The sequence below is a fragment of the Nannobrachium achirus genome (assembly GCF_963921795.1).
Source record: "Nannobrachium achirus genome assembly, chromosome: 6".
Lineage (NCBI taxonomy): Eukaryota > Metazoa > Chordata > Actinopteri > Myctophiformes > Myctophidae > Nannobrachium > Nannobrachium achirus.
The window spans coordinates 10,086,738-10,112,975 of NC_137815.1; the positions used below are offsets into that span (position 1 = coordinate 10,086,738).

Consider the following 26,238-nt stretch of genomic DNA (forward strand, 5'->3'; position numbering starts at 1 on the left):
CACACACACACACACACACACACACACACACACACACACACACACACACACACACACACACACACACACACACACACACACACACACACACACACACACACACACACACACACACACACACACACACACACACACACACACACACACACACACACACACACGAAAAGAATGATGTACATGAATGGGAAAATGCATAAAAAGTTTATTAATTATTATTATGAATCATTTCCACCTTTGGGAAAAGGTGACGTATCGAGAAATAATAAAAAGTGAGACAAGCATAGTGTGGGTCCAAACAAGAACACAGCAAACAGTACTGAGCTTCTTTCGTCTACACAGCATTTTTGATTGTGTATTAGTTTAGTTTTTAACCTTCTTATTATTATTGCTCCCCGACCCCAACAGAAAGTGCTCCGGATGACAAAGACAAAAGTAAAAAGCAGAACCCCCCCCATATGAAACCGTCACATCCACCCCTGCTTCACACAGGCAAGCACAGTTGGGGACCGATCAACATCGCAGGAATGGAACCAGAATAGGCTATATGCGCAGCGGCCATTTTGGAGAGAAGTTGAGTCTCTTCACACTTCCTTCAAAGGTGTTACCAATGATACTAACGAAGGCTCTGTTCCATTTCATGTAGCACAGTGGTTCTCAAACCTTTCATTTCAAGGACTCTCATAACTCTGAGAGCATACAAATGGAACCAAATGGACCCGTAAAGGGTCCATTTGGTTCCATTTGTATGCTCTCAGAGTTACACACCTTTAAGGGGTCATTTGGAACCCCCAACTGGACCACACTTTCAAACGGTGTTTCCAGTGAGCCAACATGTCATGAACAGTATCAGCATCCGGAATGGAACAGAGCCTTCATTAGTATTATTGGTAACACCTGTGAAGGAAGTGAGAAGCGACCCAACTTCTCTCCAAAATGGCTGCTTTGCATAGAGCCTATTGCTCATCGTTTTCTCACAACAGACAACCCGATCATGTATTAATTCATCACTCAATCTCTTGATGAATTTCGAGCCCAAACCCACACAGACACAAGCGTTTCAGTTTGAACTGAGAGAAGGCTAGTTTGCCTATGGAATGTTGAGCCTGTCAAGTTAGTTTCGTCAGGTTCTGAAATAAAAACCCAGAAAGATGTAAATAAGCGCATTGCTAACGTGGTTATTCACTTCAATGTTTTGTTCCTCTGGTAATTGCATTCAAGAGAAAACACATCTTGGATAGGTTTCTCGAAGAGAGCTTTTTTTTTTTCTTTTCTCCCCCTGCCATAATGATAAAATTTACAATTCTGGGTTTTCAGGAAAGCAGAGGAGACCCTCATTTATATACGGAAAATCTTTGTAAAAGTAAAGGAGTGAGTCGAGTTCTACAGTAGTCCTTTGTCCCTATGCAGGGATGTGGATGTGTGTGTAATGCAACGGATATATTATGTACATGTTTGGATCAGAATTTGACCGTCCACTGCTTGACGCTGGCATCGTGAGAGGTAGTGACGAGGGTGTGCTCATCCACCCAGGCCAGGCCGCTGACGTGGTGCAGCTTGTGGGCATCTGTTGGGACATCACAAATGTAGGCATTATTTTACAAAGTATTGAAAACAAGACGTGTCACAAGATAAGGTATCTATCTATCAAAGAAACCAACACGGTGTTGTTGTATGATGAAGTATTAACCCATTTAGGCCTAGAATTATTGAATGCTTTAACCAGTGAAAAATAGCAGATATACAAGCTCACAGCGCGGCACCGAGTGCCGCGCTGCGAGCTTGTAGATCTGCTATTTTTGAAAAAGTCATGAAAATGTGTGCAAATCTTTGACTATTTTCAAAGCGAACGTTTGTAACTCAAATTTTGCTTCTGGGTGGTCCCTGGAACTAAATATTTTGAGATGGGGGTCCGTGGCCAAATACATATCAGTTTGGGGGTCCTTCACATGAAAACGTTTGAGAACCACTGACATAGTAGTCTCTCAAGAACAGACTAACTGAGCTCCAGTTAAGTGAAAAGGACCTTTTCTTTGACGATGGCTGGCCAGATTGCTGACATAGAAACATAGGGTTTTTCAAAAAATCTTAGAAGGATTCAAAAGACACTCATAGAATCGGGTCAAAATTCTAATTTTCACGATTTTTCAAAAATAGCAGATCTACAAGCTCGCAGCGCGGCACTCTGCTATTTTTCAATAGTTAAAGCATAAAATAATGATACACAAAATGTGTACCCGTTCTAAGTGGGTTAAAACCGGGAAAGATCCATCATTTGCCTGCCCGGTGGCGACTTTGAGTCACAGGGAAATGTTGTTTATAAAACATTCCTTATCAGTGAATGAAGAATCTAAAAGGTAAGAAGAAAAACTTGATGAATGGAATATTTAACTGCAAAATGATTACAAAAATATGTCCATAAACTCCAAAACTCTGCTCATAGCTTCATGTTATTATGATTTAGATCTCTTGGGGAGGCACTGAACAGCTTACGGCAGTAAACACTTTGAAGCTCAACATTGTGTTTTTTTTCTGAGCTCATGATCTTATAGAGTTTTGCTGTTAAATTGGTTCTCAGATTACGTTTTTCTTAATTTTTGAATTCTTCATATTCACCATTAAGGAACGTTTCACAAACAAAAACTCACTGACCACACGGGGTATAGGTAAATCATAGAAATAAAAGCCATAACTTGGGTGAAGTACTCCTTTGAGAGGTTTAAGGAGCATTGTGTCATTTCTATCCACAAGAGGGCACCTGTGTTCACTTAAAAAGAGCCATGATGTAATAGTTGTACTGTGTTATTCACAGAAAATACCCTGGAAATATCTGCAGGAAATGTTGAACATGTTTGTAATAAGTGAACCATTATGCCTGAGGTATAGCCTGTTTTGAATAATTCACTTTGTGACAGATTACAGACTCACAGACAGGTCAGATGTCTCAAAATAATTAGAATATTGTGTAAAAGTATTTTCTTGAAACGTTCAAATATTTCTTGAAACTTTCATATATTCTAAATACATTGGACATTCAGTGAATTATTCCAAACTTTTTTTTGTTAAACTTTAGATTTTTTATAGCATACTGCTCATGAGTCCATATTTCAAAATATATGTTATTATTAATATTACACAAGTCCACTCAAAACAAGTAGAGACATGTCAACCTTCTGAAGTCGGAGTCGCTTGAAGTCCAGTGGGACGTTTCCGAAGTTAGTTATGATTTGAGGTGCTTTTCACACGATATTCAAATTTCGAGATGGATCTGTATAGCTACCTGTGTTTATATATACACAGGTAATTTTGAGCTTGCAGTGTTAGATCTGCTACTTTTGAATTGGAATCCTGAAAAGTTACAGTTTTGGACATACAAGGTTTCCACCCGAGAGAGACGATGTTGTACCTTTAAGAAGTTCTCACATAAGGTACTCGGGTGCAATAATAATTTAAAAACGTCTTTTGCAACTGGAGCCCACATTGTGCAAGCATTTCCTTTTCGTTTTACATTTTAAGTTTTACGTCCTTTCCTTCCTTTTTTAAACGTCTACCGTTATGTTCTCAGCTCATGCTTTCACGCATGAAATGTCCTTAGCAACATACAGTGTACACAAGCACACATAAATGATGCATGCCGGCCAATACCACATCTTAAGCATAACCTTCCAATGCCAATAGTTAAATGGGTTTAGCATTTCAGATACATTATTTAAAAGCCTAAACATGCCAGGTGCCATGTATGCATGTTGCCATTGTATTCATCTAGCTCAGGGGTCTTCAATGTTTTCAGGCCAAGGACCCCTTAGCTGAGAGGGAGATAAAGCAGGGACCCCCCCACTACACATTGTATAAAACTGTGTTGCAGATTTTCATCGACTTGTTTGTCATCAGTCTACGTTGGATTTGTGTTAACGTGTTTCTCTTTTTCAGACATTTAGCCACTTAAATCAGGGGTGCCCAAAAGGTAGATTGTGATCTACCAGTAGATCACCAAGGGTGTGCAGGTAGACCACATGACATGCCTCTAAAAATATATAATTAAAATATAAAAATAATATGTCAATATGACATCAAGAAGGGCCTGTCAGCTCCCTTCATGGCCTCTAAAGTAGGCAAACCTCCAATGCAATACTTTGTTCAAGAGTCAGTAGCATTACAAAGAACCCCAAAACCTACCACTTCCATACAGAATGGGATTAAGACATTTCTCCCTTACAGTAAGTGTGTTTGTCTAAAATGTAACGTCAGTGCAGCTATTCCAAAGCCCCCCTTAGGCCCTCAGCTAAAACATTTTGGATGGGTAGATCATGTTGAGCTAGTCATTTTAAAAGTAGGCACCCCTGACTTAAATCGTTGATCATTTACTTAGTAAATTTGACCTTTCACTCTATACTTGGTCTGCTCTTTTTTTCTTACCTCTACACCAAACCTATTTGCCAAAAAATAGCCGATCTACAAGCTCTCAACGCCTCGCAGCGCGAGGCGTTGAGAGCTTGTAGATCGGCTATTTTCGGCTAAAGTTCTCCTCAGAATAGGGATGTGAGGGTTCAAGTTGTTCATTTAAAACAACGATCCTATCACACATAGATTTGGCGGCCTCCGTGTAGTAATTCTGAGGACCCCCTAGGGATCCAGGACCCCCTGTTGAAGACCCCTAATCTAGCTAAAGTACAGTACAGTATGTGTTGTGCTTGCAGGAACCTACCTGCCATCCTGATTCTCTTGTCGGAGTCGTTAACGGTCCAGACGAAGACCATCATGTCCATGCCGCCGCTGGCAAAGTGCTCGTTATCAGGCGACCAGGCCAGTGTCACGATTTTCGCGTGGTGTCCGTAGAACTCGTCTTTGAGCTAGAAGGGAAATGGCATAAAATAAAATAAGTACAAATAAATATATTCATGCTGTGGTGTCGATCATTCGTTCTCAAACATGCTATAAAATAAATTATAAAACTTGTTTTTAAAAACTGTTTAACAAATAATTATAAGTTAAACTAACTACTCATTATTTCCCTTTAATAGATGATTATTGTTCTCCCCCATATTGATTCTTTTATAGGGGATGGCGATATGGAAAAATACAATATCACGATATTTTCCCAAGCTCTATCACGATACACGATTTTATCACGATTCTTTTTCGCGTTGGTTTTTATGGTTATTTTTCAAGTTACTTGACAAAAAATAGACTCTCTGGGTTCCTTTTGGGAGGTCTAAATTGAACTTTACAAGTATGTAACTCTGACAGCATACAAATGAAACCAAATGGACCCTCACGGGTCCATTTGGTTTCATTTGTATACTGTCAGAGTTAAGTGGAGACCTTGACATTTTAAAGTTAGAGAACTGATGATTTTGACCAAAATGCAGGTTTAATTGAATTCTGCTCTGTATTAACGATTAAACAGGATTTTTTTACAAGGCTCCCTCAATTGTATCACGATATTTACGATACCTCTGAAAAGGCATATCGTGGAGACATTGTATCATCTCAACGATAATTATCACCATATCGCCCACCCCTATTCTTTTAGGAGAGAAAAAAAAAAGAAAGTGTTCTCTCTGTCTGTTCAGCTTCATTACATCACGGCGTCCAGGGACATATCAACGATCACAGCCATAAAATAATGGTTTATGTCAGCAGAAAAGATAGCTTTCCTTTTCTAAATACATCACAGCATAACTCATTTATAACTGTTACTATAAATGTTCAGACAAGCATTTGTCGTAATGCCATTTTTGATGCTATGCACATCGTTGCTGTTGGGCAGAAACCCATCATCTCCATATTCTAACTTGGGTTTTCCTGTAAATTAAAAGCCCCTACGTGATCATACTACAGCGTCACACAAGGCATAAGCATCAAAAGTAGCAGATCCACAAGCTCGAAACGCGTCGGTTTCGAGCTTCAGGGTTCCCACACATTTTTACCAATTAATTTCCAAAACTTTTCCAAAACTTTTCCAGAATATTTAACCCGATTTCCAGGACTATATAACAACCAGTAAGACTCCCTAATCGGGAGATAAGCGACCGTAGGTCACTTATCTCCACAAATAGAGCAAAAATGTGTTTTTCCAAAATCTTCCTGATCCATGTTGATGACATGAGTGTAGACATACTGTGTAGTGATTTTCGTGATTTTAGGGCAAAATCTGAATCGGCCTCATGGTGGCGCTAGAGGGCCATGTGAGAAATGAGGGGTGGGGTCTCCGCGCCGCCAAGGCGGACGAATAGGTACCGGCCCCGGCTCTCCCGGTCGCTCCTAGCCCGAGTTACGGCATTTTATGTGAGCTGCAGTGGCAGGGGGTCCTCCACTGGGGGCGCCACCACTTTTGCATCCGTTCTGGAGCACCAGGAGTGGGTGGTCCCCGGGAATGCCCCGTGAGCAGCCCCGTTGGGGTGGTCATTTGGTAATTTTTGCACATGTGCTCATTTTTTACACTTGGGGGTCCCCGAGGGAGCTGGGGGTCCCTGGAGCTCCGAGGGTCCTTGGAGGTTGTAGTTTGGCAGGTAAGGAGTGTGTGTGCAAAATCTGGCATGGATCGGGGCAACGGTTGCGGAGATATGAGCAGGGCAAAAGTGTGACGTGTGACGTGTGTGACGGACGGACGGATGGACAGACGGACACCTCGAGCAGCTTTCTGTAGTAGCTACGGTCGCAACCAGTAAGACTCCCTAATCGGGAGATAAGCGACCGTTGGTCGCTTATCTCCACAAATATCACAGCCTCCACCTCTCACGTCATACGGGCAGCCATAGTTACACCTGGAATGTTGAATCTCCATATATGGAGATAACCTACCCATCACACAAAGTCTGACCTCACCAGCCCATACCTGGGCATGGACGACTTATATCTCCATATACGGAGGTGGCCATATATGGAGATACGATGACATCACAGAGTCCACAGCTGATGATGTGGCGTGATGTCATACAATACACAAACAAGCCCTATATAAAGGGGCAATTCTCACCAGGGAAGAGAGCATTCCCCACTAGCTGAGTATCTTAAGATGGTTGGATGTGATGATAAGCCACAAATAGGCCAAAAGTTTGTTTTACCAATTATCAAGACATACGGGCAGTTGACAGTTTGCCATTGTTACTCATTGAAGTTGAATCTCCATCTGAATCCCTTTTATGCCCATATATGGAGATCCCTGCTCTGAGTATCTGACATCACTAATCCCTTTTATGCCCATATATGGAGATCCCTGCTCTGAGTATCTGACATCACTAATCCCTTTTATGCCCATATACAGTATGGAGATCCCTAACAGAATCCATTTTATGCCCATATATGGAGATACCTGCTCTGAGTATCTGACATCACTGTGATGTCACCTGTTTATGCCTAAATATGGAGATCCCTGCTCTGAGTATCTGACATCACTGCGATCTCACCTGTGATGTCACAGTGACACATCACCTCAGTATCTGTGATGTCACAGTGACACATCACCTCAGTATCAGGCGTTACACGTATACATTGAGCAGGGCAAAGGTGTGACGTGTGTGACGGACGGACGGACGGACAAACGGACGGACGGACGGCCGGTGGAGGTTTTCATACTAAACTGCGACCTTACGGTCGCAATAATTCAGCTCAATAACAGGTCGCTTACTCCTATGTGCAATGCCCAAAGACAGGTAGTGTATGCCAGTGGTTCTCAACCTTTTCAGGCCGTGACCCCCTGAAATAATCATGTTTTAACTGGGGACCCCCCCACCCTGACGAGCACTAAGAGTTGAGGAATTTTGTATAACACTGTTCTATTGTGAAAATAGCAGATCTACATGCTCACAACGCCTCGCGTTGCGAGGCGTTGTGAGCATGTAGATCGGCTATTTTCACAATTTCTGCCTCTAATATTTGACAAATTGGCCCATGTTTAATTTGTCATTTCAGAGGTATTAACAAAATCAATAACCAAAGACAATGCATAGCTATTTTTTTCCAGGACCTTCCAGGACCCTTGATCAATTCCAAAACCTTTCCAGTGCTGGAAAAATACTTTTCTAATTCCAAAATATTTCCAGGAATTTCATGACCGTGGGAACCCTGTGGAGATAAGGAGGTTGGTTCCTGCCTGACGACCTATGTGTTCGATAACAGGTGTGGTGCATGACTTACCGCATAGCTGTCTGCGACGATGAAGACCGAGACGACCTTCTTTTCGTCGGTGACGGCGAGGTAGGCTCCGTCGTGGGAGTAGGCCATGTCGGTGACGGGCCCCTTCACCTCCATGCTCTGGGCCTCCTCTTTCAGCGTGTTGCCCTGGACCGAGTACAGGTGCACCTTCCCACTCTGAGGAGGAGGGATACGATGGAAAGACATTGGAACTTAAAATCAGTAAGAGCAGAGGTTGATTCTGAAACACGCCTTCTAGTTGTCACACTTTCAAGATTTTTCAAAAATGTAAAAAAAAAAAAATCACACCCAATGTGAAGTGAGCGGTGGTTGTGCATCAGACTAGGATTTGAGTTTAGTATGAGTCTAGGATGTACAGGCTATGCTACACACACACGTTTTGCTATGGTAAAACGCTGAGGAAAAAGGCTACAGACACACGCACAGCCACTCTATGGAGAGGTTTACCACCCCTCAAAAAAATAAAGCAGACGTATAATACTTGTATATCTGCTATTTTTGAATAGCCAACGCTAAAATCTAAAACGACAAAGATGCTTTCCTGGTTAACCAACATACAATGATCCAAAGTCATCAGCCTGTTTACATGCACAGTGCACACCGATAATGTGATTGCGACCGTTAGGTCGCAAAGTCTATGAAAACCTCCGCCGGCTGTCTGTCTGTCTGTCTGTCTGTCAGTCAGTCAGTCCCTCCGTCTGTCCGTCACGTCACACTTTTCCGGCACCGTTGCCAAACTTTGCATACACACTCCTTGGCTGGCAAACCACAACCTCCGCCCCCTGATTTCTCACATGCCCCTGTTCTAGCACCACCATGAGGGTGCGTGTATACAGTACATGGGACCTGACGGTCGCTTATCTCCCGATTAGGCTCTTACTGGTTATAATCAGATTATGGCATTTACACAGAGTGTATAAACGTCTTAGGTGTGATTATCGTCACCGCCTTAAGATCGCAATGAGTGGCAGGAGTTAGATTGAGGTGTAGTATTTCAGAACACAACGCGTCGTGAGTCGTTGTGAGCTTGTATATCTGCCATTTTCAGCATGTAACCAAGTGTAAAATCAGCCATTACAACGTCTTCAAGGCCTGCCGAAATACATCTGTCGACAAAAATCAACTGTAGATTTAGTCGACTAAAACCTTTAGTCGGCTAAAACTTTTCAGATGACTACAATATGACTAAAACTAAATCCAGGGTTCCCACACATCTTTGCCAATTAATTTCCAAAACTTTTCCAGAATATTTAACCCGATTTCCAGGACTATATAAGAATAATTCAGCTCAATAACGAGTCGCTTACTCCTACAGGTAGTGTAGGCCAGTGGTTCTCAACCTTTTCAGGCCGTGACCCCCAAAATAATCATATTTGAACTGGGGACCCCGGCACCCTGACGAGCACTAAGAGTAGAGGACTTTTTTATAACACGGTTTTATTGTGAGAATAGCCGATCTACATGCTCACAACGCCTCGCGTTGCGAGGCGTTGTGAGCATGTAGATCTGCTATTTTCACAAATTCTGCCTCTAATATTTGACAATTTGGCCAATGTTTAATTTGTCATTTTAGAGGTATTAACAAAATCAATAACCAAAGACAATGCATGGCTATTTTTTTCCAGGACCTTCCAGTACCCTTGACCAATTCCAAAACTTTTCCAGTAATGGAAAAATATTTTTCTAATTTCAAAATATTTCCAGGAATTTCATGACCGTGGGAACCCTGACTAAATCAAAATGAACAGTGCCACTCACAGCGTCCCCCACAGCAGCGGTGGTTCCTCCAGGGTGCAGCGCTCCGGCCTCCGGCTCGTAGCCCAGGCTGTCCAGAGAGAACACCTTCCTCTTGTCCTTCATCAGGACCAGCTGCGGACCGTTAAGGGACAAGGATATGGTGTTGACAACACATGGATGGAAGCAACATCTAATCTCACCACTAAACATGTTTGTATGACCCAAGTCCTAAAATGTGTGATTTGTGAAACGCTGTGAAAAGGAGCCTCCCCCTCACTAGCGCCGTTTCCTAAACAATTAATTTAACACAAGATGTAAAATGACAATGTTTTAGTAATATCGTTCCCGCTGTTCTACATACAGCCAACCAGCTGAAGAAATCACAGATTGAGAACCTTTCCCATATTTTCAAATAATAACCGAAAGTGGCCCATCTACATGCAACGCATTGAGAGCTTGTAGATAGGCCATTTTCGCTGTGCAACATGCTTCCACAGAATACATGCTGGCTTCTATGGCATCCAAATGACTGAAATCAGTCGTGGCGACTGAGAACTTTAATCCATGTGTGTAATATACACATTAAAACCCATTTAGGCCTGGGAATATTGAATGCTTTAACTATTGAAAAATAGCAGATATACAAGCTCACAGCACGGCAAGCTTGTAGATCTGCTATTTTTTTTTAAAAGTGTGAAAATGTGTGCAAATCTTTGAATACGTATTTTCAAAGCGAACGTTTGTAACTCAAATTTGGCTTCTGGGTGGTCCCTGGAACAAAATATTTTGATATGGGGGTCTGTGGCCAGATACATATCATTTTGGGGGTCCTTCACATGAAAAGGTTTGAGAACCACTGACATAGTAGTCTCTCAAGAACAGACTAACTGAGCTCCATTTAAGTGAAAAGGACCTTTTCTTTGACGATGGCTGGCCAGATTGCTGACATAGAAACATATCTTAGAAGGATTCAAAAGACACTTATAGAATCGGGTCAAAATTCTAATTTTCAAGATTTTTCAAAAATAGCAGATCTACAAGCTTGCAGCGCGGCACCGAGTGCCGCGCTGCAAGCTTGTAGATCTGCTATTTTTTTTTATAGTTAAAGCATAAAATAATGATACACAATAACGTGTACCCGTTCTGAATGGGTTAAAGGCCAAGGAAATGTATACAAATATAAACAATGTTGCTGTAGAAGTGAAGGGGAGGTCTAGACAGAGCAAGACGGCACACTGAGAGACGGATTGTGAAAGATTACCTGTCCAATGCACACAGCCAGCGTCAGCCCTCCTGGTGCGACTGACACACATTTAGGCTGGGAATCCATCTTCACCAGATCTGAGGCACTGGAGGAAAAGTAAACCACAGGATCATCACACTTTGTAACCAATTCAACCACAAAACAAAAGAGATTCGCTTGTAGATTCGCAGATCTACAAGCTCCCAAACAAGTCAATGTCATTGTCGTGTACTGAACCCAGGGGTGTTCTTGTAGATCTGCTATTTTGGAAAAAGTTTGACCCGATTCTATAAATGTCTTCAAATCGTTCTAAGGTTTTTTGAAAGACCTATGTTTCTATGTCAGTGGTGCTCAAACGTTTTCATGTGAAGGACCCCCAAAATGATATCTGGCCACGGACCCCCCCCCCCATCTCAAGATGGGGGGTCCGTGGCCCCCACCCTAACACCCTAACCCCCCCCACCCCCCAGAAGCAAAATTTGAGCAACAAACGTTGGCTTAAAAAAATACATATTCAAAGATTCGCACATTTTCACTACTTTTCAAAAATAGCAGATCTACAAGCTCGCAGCGCGGCACTCGGTGCCGCGCTGTGAGCTTGTATATCTGCTATTTTTCAATAGCTAAAGTATAACATAATTAAGGGCCCTCCACCTTTGGCCCTAGTGACTCAGTCCCACTCCTTCAACCCCATTGTGACGCCCCTGACTGTACCTGTACTCCTTCTTGCTGAGGTTGATGAAGCGCACCGTGTCGTCCATGCTGCAGGTGACCAGCTGGCCTGCGTCGTCCACCACCATCTTGCTCACCTGGTTGGTGTGGCCCTTGCCCAGGAACTCCTCGTTCTCCCCGGTCTCTGAGTCCCAGTAATGTGAGCACAGGATTAAGGAGGCATACTTTCAGAAGGACAAGGAATAACTTAACTCGAAAATTAGGGAAATATCCATCTATAAATCTCGGAATCCCTGTCTGTGTCCACTTTCAGGGGTTGACGCCAACGCTTGCCCGGGGCAGGTAAATAATATGGTCGGGCAGGTGAGAGCAAGTACTCTATTTGAGGGGTGGCCATAGCGGAGTGGTTAGTGAGCCCCTGGTTGTCCCAGGTACGATTCCAGGCCATGCCAGCAATGTCGATGTGTGTCCCTGAGCAAGACTCTTAACCCCTAATCGCTCCCTGAGCGCCTTAGAATCCGATGGCTGCTCACTGCTCCTAGTTATAGCACGGGTAAAAAGATTGCTGACATAGAAAAACCTTAGAAGGATTCAAAAGACACTTATAGAATCGGGTCAAAATTCATTCATTTTTAAAAAATAGCAGATCTACAAGCTCGCAGCGCGGCACTCGGTGCCGCGCTGTGAGCTTGTAGATCTGCTATTTTTCAATAGTTAAAGCAGTCAATAATCCTAGGCCTAAATTCTAAGCATGAATGAATGCATACAAGAGGTCAACTGGTTAACACCACCATTCGAGCAGTGAAAAGGATATTGATGTGCCCGTCGTGACTGCCGGTGTAGATGGTTGTCCGGTCTTCGTTTTTGTGAACCGCTACAGACTGTATGGATTTGCTGTGACCCTGTAAAAACAATAAAAATGGAAATGTGTACAACGTGATTCATATTGGGCATCACAACAGGTCTAACAGAAATAAAACACATTGTAAAAGCATGTTTTAAGCTTATTGAAAGAATCCCCTGAACTCATTCCAGAATCTCAGTGATTAGGGCTGTCACAATTATTACATAATCGTCTAATCGCAATGACTTGACATAGTCACAATTATTTTGGGATAATCGTCATAATCGTGTACATGTTGAAAAATGTTTATGTTCAAACATTTAAAAAATAGTGGAAATAGCAGATCTACAAGCTCACAAGATGCGACGCGTTGTGAGCTTGTAGATCGGCTTGTTGATCGGCTATTTTAGATAGGCTTCACGATTAGTTCAGAGATGTATGAGGGACGCAAAATACCAGGTTTTCAAATCTGACTTCGATAGAGCTTGATTTACTTAAATGAGGGGTTCTAACATGAAAACTTGGGATCGCCATTGAGTCCCAAGGAGAATTTTCATTCATTTTGAGACTTTGGCAATGATATGATCCCAATAATGAAAGACATGCCAAGCAAAGATATTTTGGCAACTAATGACGGAACCATTTGTATTATAATAATGTGCCTCCATTTCCTGTCCACATGTCTTCTTCTGCCTGTGAGGAATAATGATGAGGCTCTATATCAACTCATAGAAGAGTCAAGTTCTAAATACACGGGTTGTGTATTCATAAGACATGAGTGACAGCACTCCCATGCCTTCTTTGTCTTTGGTTAATGGGGTGTGCACTTTGAATTTGGAGGCAGCATCCACAAAATGGTCCCGTTACTTTCCTTCTTTTCCTAAGAGAATATCGTTGCTGTCTGGCAGAAACCCCTTATGTCCATATTGTTTTCATAAATTAAATGCCCTACTTGGATCATACTATAGTGGCGCACAAAAGCAACAAAAGTAGCAGATCTACAAGCTCGAAACACAACATGTTTCGAGCTTGCAGATCTGGTACATCTGCTACTTTTGGATTTGGAATCCTGTAAAGTAACAGTTTTGGACACATGCAGTTTCCACCCGACAGTCAATATTGGTCAGCTATTATTCATATGCGGGCTTTAATCGAGCCCACAATTGAGCGTTATGTGAGACGACAATTTCTGAACAGAACTGGTAGCTTTTATTATTGGCCAGTTGTTGTGACTGAGTTTGTGGCTGACCACCATCTATCAATTAATACAAGTAAAACATATTTTGCCTATCATTAAATGCAATAAGTATTAATGGCTTTATATTATGAATAGTACTGTAATAATATACAGCTTTAGACCAGCCCTGAAATTACTTTTTTTTTCTAAAATGTGATAAAGCCTCAAAAGCATTTCATAAATATCAGGCTACATTTCACTTAAACGCCAGAGCTTAACTCTGCATGTAAATAAGACCTTTTTTAATTAATGTGAAGAGAAACCTCACATTTTGCAGGTTACATTTTATCTAAAAGGCTGCATTTCTCAGATCTAGTATTTCTGCATGGCATAACTCTATAAGCCATATCTACAAAACTGTTGGGTCAATCTTCACAACCAATATATAATTTTGTAGCTATGATTCCCAGCTTTCAAATGAAATGAAAATGAAAAAATCAATGACTAGCCCTCAGCTGTGTTCGGACACATATCTTGACCGCCTCTTGTCTTGATTGTTTAAACAGTGACACTATATTCTTGAACAGGCTTGATAAGCCCAAAGCTTATTGATACCGGGTACTCAATACATTTTTATCGAGTATGTAACACAGGGGTTCCCAAACCTTTTTGTCTCAGGGCACTCCATAAATATCTTTTTAATCCGAGGCACTCCTACATTATAATTTTCACTCCCAGCACCTTATATGTATAGCATATCGTCGTTGTCGGGTGGAAACCTTGTATGTCCAAAACCGTTTGTTTTGTATTTATCATCTATAAAATGTACTAAACTAGTGAAAACAGCAGATCTATCGGCTGTTTTCACTAGTTTTGTGCGACAGTCTTGTACGATGAAGCAGGGTTTTGCTTTACCAAAAGACATACACATTTGAAACTTGGAGATACGAGGTTTCTGCCCGACAGTAACGATATTCTAGTGATTATGTTCCGAGGAAAACGTTGAGATAATAGCCATTTCGGTTAGAACTGACTGAAAATAACTTTGTACTTCAAGTTTAAAATGATACGAAATATTTAAGTCCAAATAAATTCCAAATATTATCAAATGATCTCGCGGCACCCCTGGACTGCCGTCGCGGCACCCCAGGGTGCCCCGTCACCCACTTTGAAAACCCCTGATGTAACAGGCTCGTGTTTGGAGCTCCATCCCTAGTTGTAACATGCTATCGACTATTGACTGACCTTAATGGTGCGCAGGGGCCGGTCTGGGTTGTTCTTGTCCAGGTAGTTGATGTACCCCGACAGGGAGATGCTCAGCAGGTGGTCTTTCTGCCACAGGCAGCCCAGCTGCTGGTCCAGGACGTCCGAGCCCAGGTTGAAGGTGGTGACCACCGTGCCCGCGCCCACGTCCCACAGCTTCACCGTCTTGTCCCCAGAGGCCGAGATCAGCTGGGAGCTGTCAGGACTCCAGCTCACCTGGACGGGAAGGAGGAGACAATAATATGGTCAGTTATTATTCATATGCAAACATTTTACTTAACACTTTCATGGGCTGATAATGCATTGTCATAACCAGTAAGACTCCCTAATCGGGAGATAAGCGACCGTCAGGTCGCAGCATGATTTTAGGGCAAAATGTGTAGGAGCAGTGTCCAAAAATGAGGTTGAAAAAGTCGGCCTGAAGGTGGCGCTATATGGGACAGATCCATGTTGATGACATGAGTGTAGACATACTGTGTACCGATTTGAGTGATTTTAGGGCAAAAATTGTAGGAGCAGTGTCCAAAAATGTGTTTTGCAAGAATCCGCCACATGGTGGCGCTAGAAGAGGGCCATGTGAGAAATGAGGGGTGGGGTCTCCGCGCCGCCGAGGCGGACGAATAGGTACCGGCCCCGGCTCTCCCGGTCGCTCCTAGCCCGAGTTACGGCATTTTATGTGCGCTGCAGTGGCAGGGGGTCCTCCACTGGGGGCGCCACCACTTTTGCATCCGTTCTGGAGCACCAGGAGTCGGTGGTCCCCGGGAATTCCCCGTGAGCAGCCCCGTTGGGGTGGTCATTTGGTCATTTTTGCACATTTGGTCATTTTTTACATCTGGGGGTCCCCCAGGGACCTGGGGGTCCCTGGAGCTCCGGGGTTTGTAGTTTGGCAGGCAAGGAGTGTGTGTGCAAAATCTGGCATGGATCGGGGCAACGGTTGCGGAGATATGAGCAGGGCAAAAGTGTGACATGTGACGTGTGACAGACAGACTGACGGACGGACGGACGGACTCACAGTTTGTGGAGGTTTTGATAGTAACTGGTCGCAACAAAATGACTTGCTCAAGGCAATTATGACAAATAATTTAACATTTTCATGGGCTGATAATGCATTATCATAACAAAATAACTTGCTCAAGGCAATTATGACACAATAACTTAAAGGAGTCAGTAGTTCACTTGATGTCCGGCACCTGGCCTAAGTACAGGCATAACATGTGCACATATTATCTGTGATCTATGGCCAAAACAGACCATATATTTTATAATTTTGTACTCCAAACATTTGTAAAATAGCCCGTCTACAAGCTCACAATGTGTTGCATCTTGACATTGTTTTTAAAAATATGTGTGTGTGTGTGCCTGTATTTCAAGAGTTTAAGCGCACTGTATAGTCAAACCTTCCAACTCATTCTCTACCATTGACAAGATATGACATCTTTCATTTCATTTAGTTAAGTTGAAAACTTTGATTTCGTGCATCAAAGTAAGTCATTCTAAACACAGAAACGATCGATCGAAATAACACTTACTGCATAGATTCCTCCATCGTGTGCCTTTTCTCCGCCAAGTGAGGATATCTTGTCACCAGTCTTTCCATCATACAAGTGGATCTGTGAAATCAAAAATCACGATGAAGGCAAGGAATTCATTGACCATTTTCCCCATTAAACAGGATTATCATCGTCTCTGTCGGGGGGGAAACCTCATATGTCCAAAACTGTTACTTATCAGGATTCAAACAAAAAGCAAAAGTAGCAGATCGACAAGCTCAAAACGCGTCGCTTTGCACAGCGTTTCGAGCTTGTGGATCTACTATTGATGCTTTCGTGTGAAGCTGTGGTGGGATCAAGTGTGGCGGTCGTTTTGAGAGAAACACAACAAAAATATGGAGATAAGAGGTTTCTTTTCGGACATCAGCGATAATAAGTCACAGTCTCATGCATTATTGGCTGTGAACTCGTTGGCTTCGGACCCGATACTCACTTGACCATCAGCACTAGCTGTAACAAAGCGGTTTCCATCTGGGGAGAATCGTACACAGTTGACGAAGCGGCTGTGATCCTTTGACAAGTCAGCAGAAAGAAAAAAGGGGAATTAACGTCAAATAAACAAATTGATTAAAGCAAAATAAGATCTCACTACTGTACATACAAAAATGTTTGTATGACCAAGTTCTGCCCCCACACTGGTGCTGATTCCTAAATAATTAACAAAATATGTGAAATTATGTTTAAGTAATACCGTTCCTGCTGTTCTATATACTGTATCAACCAGGTGAAGAAATCGCATATTGAGGCTTCAACCTTTGCTTTTATATAAAATATCAGAGACTATTACGATGTTATGGAAGATGCTCTCATCTTAAAATAATAACCAAAAATATCCCATCTACAAGCCCATCGAGATGTTTTAGATGGGATATTTTCAGAGCACAAAATGCTTCCACAGAGGACATGCTGGCAGCAGAAAAAGAGAACAAATTAATTAACCTGAATTAAACATCAAGGTGTTTTATCCATGTCAGTAGTGACCGTCATTATATCTGGGACATCATGACCTGGCTGTGGTGTATTAGGGTGTTACGAGAGTCGAGACTAAAGACTTCACTTAAGTTGCGTGCAGAATGAGGAACCACGACAGAGAAACTTAAGGAAGTGGATTTTGTCTCTTCTCTTCCGGTGTCAAGGCAGAAACTCTCTGTCCTTACATGGGCTACTGCTGTGCAGCCCTGGATCAACAGATGTCTTGACCTCAAGAAATCTGAAACCTCGGAAAACGTGACTAGACTACAGTGGTTCCTATGAAAATGGATGACGATGATGTGCTAAACATTAGCTCCAAAAGTGCTCCTGAATTGCTGACATTAATTGGTTGGTTTAACTGTCAAAATTTAACAATTGACATGGTACTGAAACAAAGGATTTTTACTGTGTAATGTTTTTACATTCACTATATTTGCAACTTTTGAAATGTGTAATTTATCTTTAATGAATGGATCTTTCAACTGATTTGTAGTAACCAATTAGCCAAGTAGCCTTGTCAGGCCCACCTGTACAATCCAACAGCCTTAAGGACAATTTATGCCGTGGGGTCGACAAGTGTCGAGCAACGCATTGCAGTTTACAGTTTAGGCATTTAGCTGATGCTCTTAATCCAGAGCGATTTACAACAAGCAGGGTAATACATCAATATTGCTTTACCGATATAAACGTGTCACAGACAGAGGACATAGGCTGACAGTGCCTCTGGAAAAATTAAAGGTCACAGATGCTTCATAAAATGTTGCATCCTCCGATTGGTTGGGAAGACAAGGTAGATCGTACGCTCGGCTGTAACAGTGTGAGACGCCAAGACCACACAGACATTCACTTCCTATTTTCTGACAAGGCTATTGGCGAGTCACAGGCTGTAATAATGCTCCATTAAGTCACTCTTAAGAGTTTTCTTTTCAATAGCTTATCAGTTGACAGTCTTCAACCTGAACTAACCAGAAGCAAGAGTATACATGTCGTGACACCATTATTAATGCTTTACGTGACTCACAAATCTTGTGATTTAAAGAAAATGCAGTTCATCTTCATAACTCCATGTTGTATGTAACAACTAGGCCCAATATGTGAGAGGAGGGATCTAAACCAAAAGCAGTTATCTAACACTGGTCTATGATAAAAAACAAGTTCACACATGTCGTAGTAGAGTAGGAATTCTAAGCTAAACTCTGCACACGGAGCAATTCTGGTAGACGTTTGCAGAGTTGAAAGGCTACTTTGAGGAATGCAATTCACACACATCCAAAGAATGTATTGGGGGTGAAATGACCAGAAATGGACAAACAGCTACACTGTCAAGGAGCTGCAGAGCGGAGGAAACTGTCGAGCAAACAGAAATGAGGCCCAAGAAGGAAAAAAATATATGACACTTCTTCATCCTAAGAATCTGACTGTGGAAATCTGACACCTGTGTTATTTATAGATGCAACTGGAAACAAAGACTCCAAGATATCCACGAATAAGCTGCAATTTGGCACGAATGTAAGCACAATAATTAAGCCAACTGAAATAGCTGTTCCAACTGAAATATCTCTTCCCACTTCATAAGACAGCCAGTGAGCAGTATTGGGTTGGACAAGCGACCCACAAAATACCACTTTCCAAAAGCTGCTCAAATCAGGGTTCCCACACATTTTTACCAATTAATTTCCAAAACTTTTCCAGAATATTTAACCCAATTTCCAGGGCTATATAACAACAATTCAGCTCAATAACAGGTCGCTTACTCCTATGCGCAATGCCCAAAGACAGGTAGTGTATGCCAGTGGTTCTCAACCTTTTCAGGCCGTGACTCCCGAAATAATCATGTTTTAACTGGGGACCCCGGCAACCTGACAAGCACTAAGAGTTGAGGAATTTTGTATAACACGGTTCTATTGTGAAAATAGCAGATCTACATGCTCACAACGCCTCGCATCGCGAGGCATTGTGAGCATGTAGATCGGCTATTTTCACAATTTCTGCCTCTAATATTTGACAATTTGGCCCATGTTTAATTTGACATTTCATTATTATTAACGAAATCAATAACCAAAGACAATGCAAAGCTCTTTTTTCCAGGACCCTTGATAAATTCCAAAACTTTTCAAGTACTGGAAAGATATTTGTCTAATTTCAAAATATTTCCAGGAATTTCATGACCGTGGGAAATGCCTTAAAACAAATATAAAAGAACAGCTTTTTTTTTCTTTTACTCACGGCTATCGTGGCCTTGAACTTGAAGGGGGGTCCTTCGGAGAAGGCAACAGAGGTGTCGTCGCTACCCGTGATCAGGCGGTACGGCCTCGTCTGCTTGAGATCTACGCTGTTGATGACTTTGGAATGGCCAAACACCTCTCCCACTGAGGATCCGGTGTCCCACAAGAACACAGCACCAAACCTGAGGTGGACACAATGTGACAATGTTATGTAGACAAAACGACCACAACTGTGCTCCAGGGCGGTCACCGTTATCATGACATTTTACTTGACGATTGTCACTCAAATGATTGCAATTGACTATTTAATTTGCGTTTCTGTCTTTAAACACTGGGAATGATTGCATTTCAGTTTGCCTTTTAGACTCAGATGTGAAAAATAACACACATATTTGTATTACTTTATACTCAAAAAGAAAAGGCGATAAGTGTAAATAGCCGATCTACAAGCCCAAAACATGTTTAGTGGGGCCTCGCTGCAAACGTTTTCACAAAATGTATGTGAACTTAGCAACTTGACACCAAGCATTCATTTAAGCAGCTTTCAAACAGTAAATAGTTAGTTGTATAAATCACAGACAATTCAATCACAATCCCCGACAGTGATGATCGATCATGCCAAAACCAAATCATTGAAAAACACAGATGGATACCAAGCAAAAACGACTTGAACCAATATCAATAAAGAAGTCAGAATCCGCTTCTCCCAGATGCGACACGTTGTGGGCTTGTAGGTGGGCTATTCTCGGTACAGGACACCATCACGGACGAAGTATATTCCACTTTAAAGCGTGTTTGCTGTCATTTGATCATCTACTACAGGCTTTTGTGAGCATCCCAGGCTTGATTGCTTGATTCAGTATTTAGATATTTGATATTAATTTTAGTTGTGATATGATTCATCGAAAACACCCGTCCTTAGTTTTGGTGACTGATATTTTCATCATTTTTGGGAGGGAAATGAAAAGGATAATAATAATAATAATAAAAATAATGATAATAAAGAACTACAAAAAAGCAATGAGTAAAAATGTATACACGGCATTAAGAGCCAGGGCAGTATGAGTCACCAGAGCCAAGGATGGGTGTTTTGATTCATCTATAAACACTGTTTGAGACACAGTGGTTAAGTGTTGTGTTGTTGGTCTAAGCCAGGGTTCCCCAATAGGCGACCCGCGGGCCATTTGCGGCCCGCGGGGGGCTACTGTCTGGCCCACACCAACCCCAGTAATAATGGTGCTATAAGAGCAGCAACAACACTAGTATATCGTCGTTGTTGGGTGGAAATCTCGTACCTCCATATTTGTACGTTCTTTCGCAAATCATACAAGGCCTTCGCACAAAAGTAGTGAAAACAGCAGATCTACAAGCACACAACGCCTCGCGGTGCGAGGCGTTGTGTGCTTGTAGATCGGCTGTTTTCACTAGTTTAAATATTTTTTAAAATGATAAAATGCAAAACGAATGGTTTTGGACATACAAGATGTTCACCCGACAACGACGATATCTGAACTGTCGCAGTCGCTGGAGTAGCAGGAATGCCGGCGACGTCGCCCCCCTGCAATGTTGTGGCCCTCGGCTTGGTAAACTAGACATAATTCGGCCCTTGGGGAAAACTAATTGGGGAACCCTGGTCTAAGCTCTCCCCCCCCATGAGACCTACTTTTCTCGTCCCTCGCCCACGACGGCGAGCCTCTTGCTGTCCTCCGTCCAGGCGATATCCTTGATCCTCCCACCGAACGGCTGGTACTCGTACTTGAGCAAGTGCTCCTTCTGGGTGGTGTCCCAGATTCTGATCTTTCCCGACACATCTGAAAAGAAATGCAGGGCAAGGAAGAGATTTAGTCAATTACTGCTGTGGAACTTGCCCATGTTATTTTTGGTCAACACACATCCGTAGTGCAGCGGATCCGGTGGGACCTTCAGGGGTCCTTGAGGGGGTTCCAGGGGGTCCCCAGCAAAAAGGAGCCACAGTACACTTAAGCCTACCCTCCCCTGCCCCTTCTTTGTATATACTTACTGTTTGTTTAGACTTACTGTTTTCTTTTTTTTGTTCTCTCATTTTCTTTTCTTTACATATCTACTGCATAGTACTGTGTTCTATTCGTCTGTCATTCAATGTTATATGAGATACTTTAATGGTTTCCTGAGGAAATAAGCTTAAGTCTTTTCATGGATCTCCTTTTAGTAGACCTTGTACCAGTGAACTGTACCGTCATGAAACTGTACCTTTTCCTATGCAAACTTCTAATAAAGTCTTCAATCAATCAAAGCCTATTGAATTTTTCAGCTACGCAAATTTGTGAGAGATTGTATTTTGACACTTGCTTTGGCAATAGAAATATTGTGAAATAAAATGTCACCAGCCAATCATCAAGGACCATGATACACGACAGAAGTGTTTTCATGCCAATAAAGCCGCTTTGAAATGAATTGAGACTTGAATTGAGAACTGTGAGCTTTGTAGAGGAGCCATTTAAAGAAACACAATCTTTACAAATCTTGTCTGCGGCCAAACATATCAATGTGGATGTCCTCCACATGAACAGGTTTGAGAACACTCTGCAGTATAGTGCATGTCAACACCATATCGTCGTTGTCGGGTGGAAACCTTGTATGTCCAAAACCGTTTGTTTTGTATTTATCATTTTTAAAATGATTTAAACTAGTGAAAACAGCCGATCTACAAGCACACAACGCCTCGCACCGCTTGTAGATCGGCTACTTTTGTGCGATGGCCATATGATGAAGCAGTGCTTTACTTTGCGGAAAGATTTACAAATTTGAAACTTGGAGATACGAGGTTTCTGCCCGACAGTGACGATATCATACGTAGCTTACCTCCGGAGGCGATGTAGAAGCCACTGGGAGAGTACTTGGCAACAGTCACTTGGTGGGGGTGCTCTGTGTAGATGTCAGCTATCGCCGGGTTCTGTCAACGAGGAGGAGAGAGAGGAGAGACATTAGCGGGTCCGCCTGTGTCAGACGGCGATACTGGTACAAGGGCCGTCCGAAACGTTTACGCCACGCGATGCTTAAGATGTTATCATTCAACGTCAGATCCAAGATAAATTAAAGCCTACTTCGATGTTCCTGATGATGACACTCTTCCCGTTGGTGTAGAGGAAATTGACGCCTTTGGGATCTCCGCTGAGAACTTTGGCGACGCCCCTCTCCATGGAAGGGAGGCTGGCGAATACGTGTTCTGCAGAGAGAGAGAGAGAGAGAGAGAGGCGAGGGCCATGATCAAGCATCATCTACACACACACACACACACACCTCAAGACTGATTTATACTTTGTTAAGTGCCAGCGCCGTCCTCACTAAATGGCTGTCATGCTCATTGCTCAGTAAATAGCTGTCATGCTCAGTAAATAGCAGATCTACAAGCTCACAACGCACACGCTGTGAGCTTGTAGATCTGCTCTTTACAGCAGGCAAGCAATACCAGGGTGCATCCAAGCACAAATCAGGCTTTGCTTTGCATGCAACCAAATTGCACAGCTTATACACTAGGGACGACCTGGTCGTTACCCGCTGTCTATATTATAATACACACAGTAAGCCACATCCTCTGTACATTTGTCCACTTATTTATAACTCTTGAGATTGAGCAAAGATTGTCCAAAATGCCCAGTACATGTCAATGTTATTACGTCTGGTAGTGGTACATTGTCTCAGTTCAAACAGGCTAACATTCGGGATTATTTTGGCTACTACAGCAGCATGACAGCGACCCTCCCTGTGCTAAACAACATGCCCCCCTGTCTCTGTCTCTTCTTTGTGGACCTGTCATAACAATGCATTGTTGGTTGTGCATTAAAAATGCACGCACAGCTATTCCCAACCCCAAGAGTATTAGTATAGGCAAGGGCTAGTAGGCAAGGGGCTAAAGCTAAATGACAGATCCTTCAGACAGTCATGGTTATAAGTGCAGACATCTCAGCTCATTCACACACAATGTGGGTTGTTTTAAAAGGCACAAGACAAGGTTAAAATGTGATAAATAGCGTTCATATTCCCGTTGACAGGAGTTAATTTCAAATTGGGGAATGGTAAATGTCAGAATGGTGTATAATACCGGTGTTGTAAATGGGCGAGGCTACACACACACACACAGCCTCGGCTATAAGCAGCAGGCTAGGTGGGCTCGAGCTCTCTCATATTTGTAAGAATTAAACGAACTACAGTTGACTGTTGTCAAAAAACGAGGTATAAACTTACTGGCTTCGAGCGACATGTTTTCGCTGCTCGCTGTGTTGTTTTCCTGTGCTTGTTGCTCCTTCCGAATGAATGAAACCAACGGGGCGAGGGGGACAGAGTCTGTCAGTCAGTCTAGTCTGGCTCTCTGGCTGCTGCTGGATGCAAACACGGAAGTGGAGCGCACAGCGCTCGAGACGTCTCGCCATGCCCATATATGGTAAACTCGGCTCCTACGCCACAGACTCGCCCCAGTTGAGGAAATGACGTCAGCGTGAAAGAACCGAACCCCCCCATAATTAAAATACCCCAACAGGAGGAGAACATGACATGATGATGATGAGGTGAGGCAGGCATGGTTACTGTATATTTAATATTAACCTCCTGTGTCACTGTGGCATTATCACATTCAAATAGTGTGGTCTGTTTCGGACCCCCATCAAAATTATTTATTCTTATTCTTATTCTTATTACAATTAGTATAATTCTTATTATGCCAGGGACAATTACAAATGAATTAAAAAATAGATATAGGCTATACGCGTGTGTATATATATATATATATATATATATATATATATCCACGATTTTCCTACGCCCCATAGTGCATTGCGCAGACGTTTGCGCCGATCTTCCGCCGCCGATTTACAAGCTCACAACGGGTTGCATCTGCGACGCGACGTGAGCTTGTATGTCTGCTGTTAAACCCGGAAGTTTGGTCCTGATAGTCTCCAGTAAACCCCCGGGGAAAATTGTGGATATATACACACAACTTTCCAACATCCCATTGTGCATTGCGCAGAAGTTGCACGGAGCTTCCGGGAGCCGCAGCCGCCGAGTGTCTGTCATGTCTGGGTACTTCACCTAGCAAACCAAACAGGCACCGTACATTCTTAATTTAAACCTGAGACTTAACAGATGCAAATGGATGAATTATCACTGAGGATTTTACCGGGTACCAGCCAGGCTGAGGGAAATATTTAGGCTTAATAAGGTCGCTGTGGAGAAACTCTTAACAGCTCCCTCCAGGATTGAGAACAGACTATCTTTTAAAGTGTTTTGATCAACTCCTGTCATATCTGTGAATGATGTAAACATGGTTGATAATATAGCAGCTCGGGATGCTGGGATCCTTTTAAGTAATGAAATTAGATTGTGTATAGTAATAAAATTGATCTTTTGTATTTCAATGTTCTGCAGCTGTGAGTCACATGTGTTGCAGGTCAAGGGTAAGAGTGACAAAGAGCCAGGTCCAAATTACTAGATGGGTATGTATTGATTATCTGGCTAAGCCAGTCTGGCCATAACTGGCAACATGCACTTAAGAGTATTGTCATGTGGACTTTGACTGTTGACTTGCAACAATGGACGAGCAGCTGAACATATCTCACTATTGTTCATGGAATGTGCAATTGAGACCAAGCACTTACGGAAGGACTGGAAGGGGGTTGTGCATGAACACTTTTGTCTAATCAGTTTAAGGGTGTCCCTTAGAGTTGGACACCTGCCCCCCTCTTTTCCTTCTGTGTGTGTTGCGTTTTAATGCTCATATAAAAGGAGTAATTCACAATGATGCGTTGGCTTTCATACTCATGATTTCAGAGAACGGTGTTATGCCCCCTGTCCTGAGAGAGGGCAGGCGACAGCTGTAATACTTGAGCTGCTTTTTGTTAAGATATGGTTTGTGAACTTAGAATTAAATCAGAAGATCTCAGACATGGTGTGGACATTCCTTCTTCATTTTCCTGATCAGATGCAACATAATTAGTGGCGTAGCTAGCCAGTTCGTTTCTTTGCGGCATTTTTTGATTTTTTTTTTACTTGAGTTTTTGCCAGATCAACGTCGGGGGGACTTATTCTTCTTCAACTACCGAGGCCTGTTTTTGACTGCTGAGGCCTCCACTGTTCGAGGAGCTTGTTTTTGGCTGTTTCCGTGTTCCGGCGGCGTGCTGAAATCGTGGCGCTGCGGAGACGTGACCTGTGGGCCTGGTGACTGGAAGAAGTGTCCTGTTCGGCCCGTACCAGGGTTGCAGCGTGTGTGCTCATACACACACGGGCTGCCTGTGGGGGCTGTCCAGTGTGCTGTTCCGGGCTCCGTGGAGGAATTCTCACCCCCGGCCTTCTATTGTCTTGGGGTAATAAATGTCCTTTTTCTCTCTCTGCTTTGTTCTGGCTTTTACTCTTGTGCTGCATTTAAAGCG

The 26,238-nt window shown here is 42.7% G+C and overlaps 1 protein-coding gene across 1 annotated transcript; it reads right to left on the bottom strand.

Moving 5' to 3' along the window:
* Positions 1 to 786: 786 nt before the first annotated feature.
* wdr1 (WD repeat domain 1) lies at positions 787 to 24,187 on the bottom strand. Its single transcript, XM_080727277.1, has 15 exons — positions 24,062 to 24,187; positions 22,921 to 23,042; positions 22,679 to 22,769; positions 21,501 to 21,648; positions 19,839 to 20,019; positions 17,074 to 17,151; positions 16,620 to 16,700; positions 15,073 to 15,306; positions 12,619 to 12,708; positions 11,849 to 12,003; positions 11,153 to 11,240; positions 9,913 to 10,023; positions 8,137 to 8,310; positions 4,703 to 4,847; positions 787 to 1,564 (listed from the first exon to the last, which is right to left on the bottom strand). Exons 1-15 carry the CDS (start codon positions 24,075 to 24,077, stop codon positions 1,458 to 1,460), a joined length of 1,821 nt encoding a protein of 606 aa, XP_080583403.1. The 5' UTR covers positions 24,078 to 24,187; the 3' UTR covers positions 787 to 1,457.
* Positions 24,188 to 26,238: the final 2,051 nt, after the last annotated feature.

Excerpts from the sequence above, each read along its gene's own strand:
- wdr1 (XM_080727277.1), bottom strand. Across the intron at positions 12,709-15,072 it reads GGCCCCTGCGCACCATTAAG|GGTCACAGCAAATCCATACA; the intron begins GTCAGTCAATAG and ends TTGTTTTTACAG. Across the intron at positions 10,024-11,152 it reads TGGCTGTGTGCATTGGACAG|CTGGTCCTGATGAAGGACAA; the intron begins GTAATCTTTCAC and ends AACGGTCCGCAG.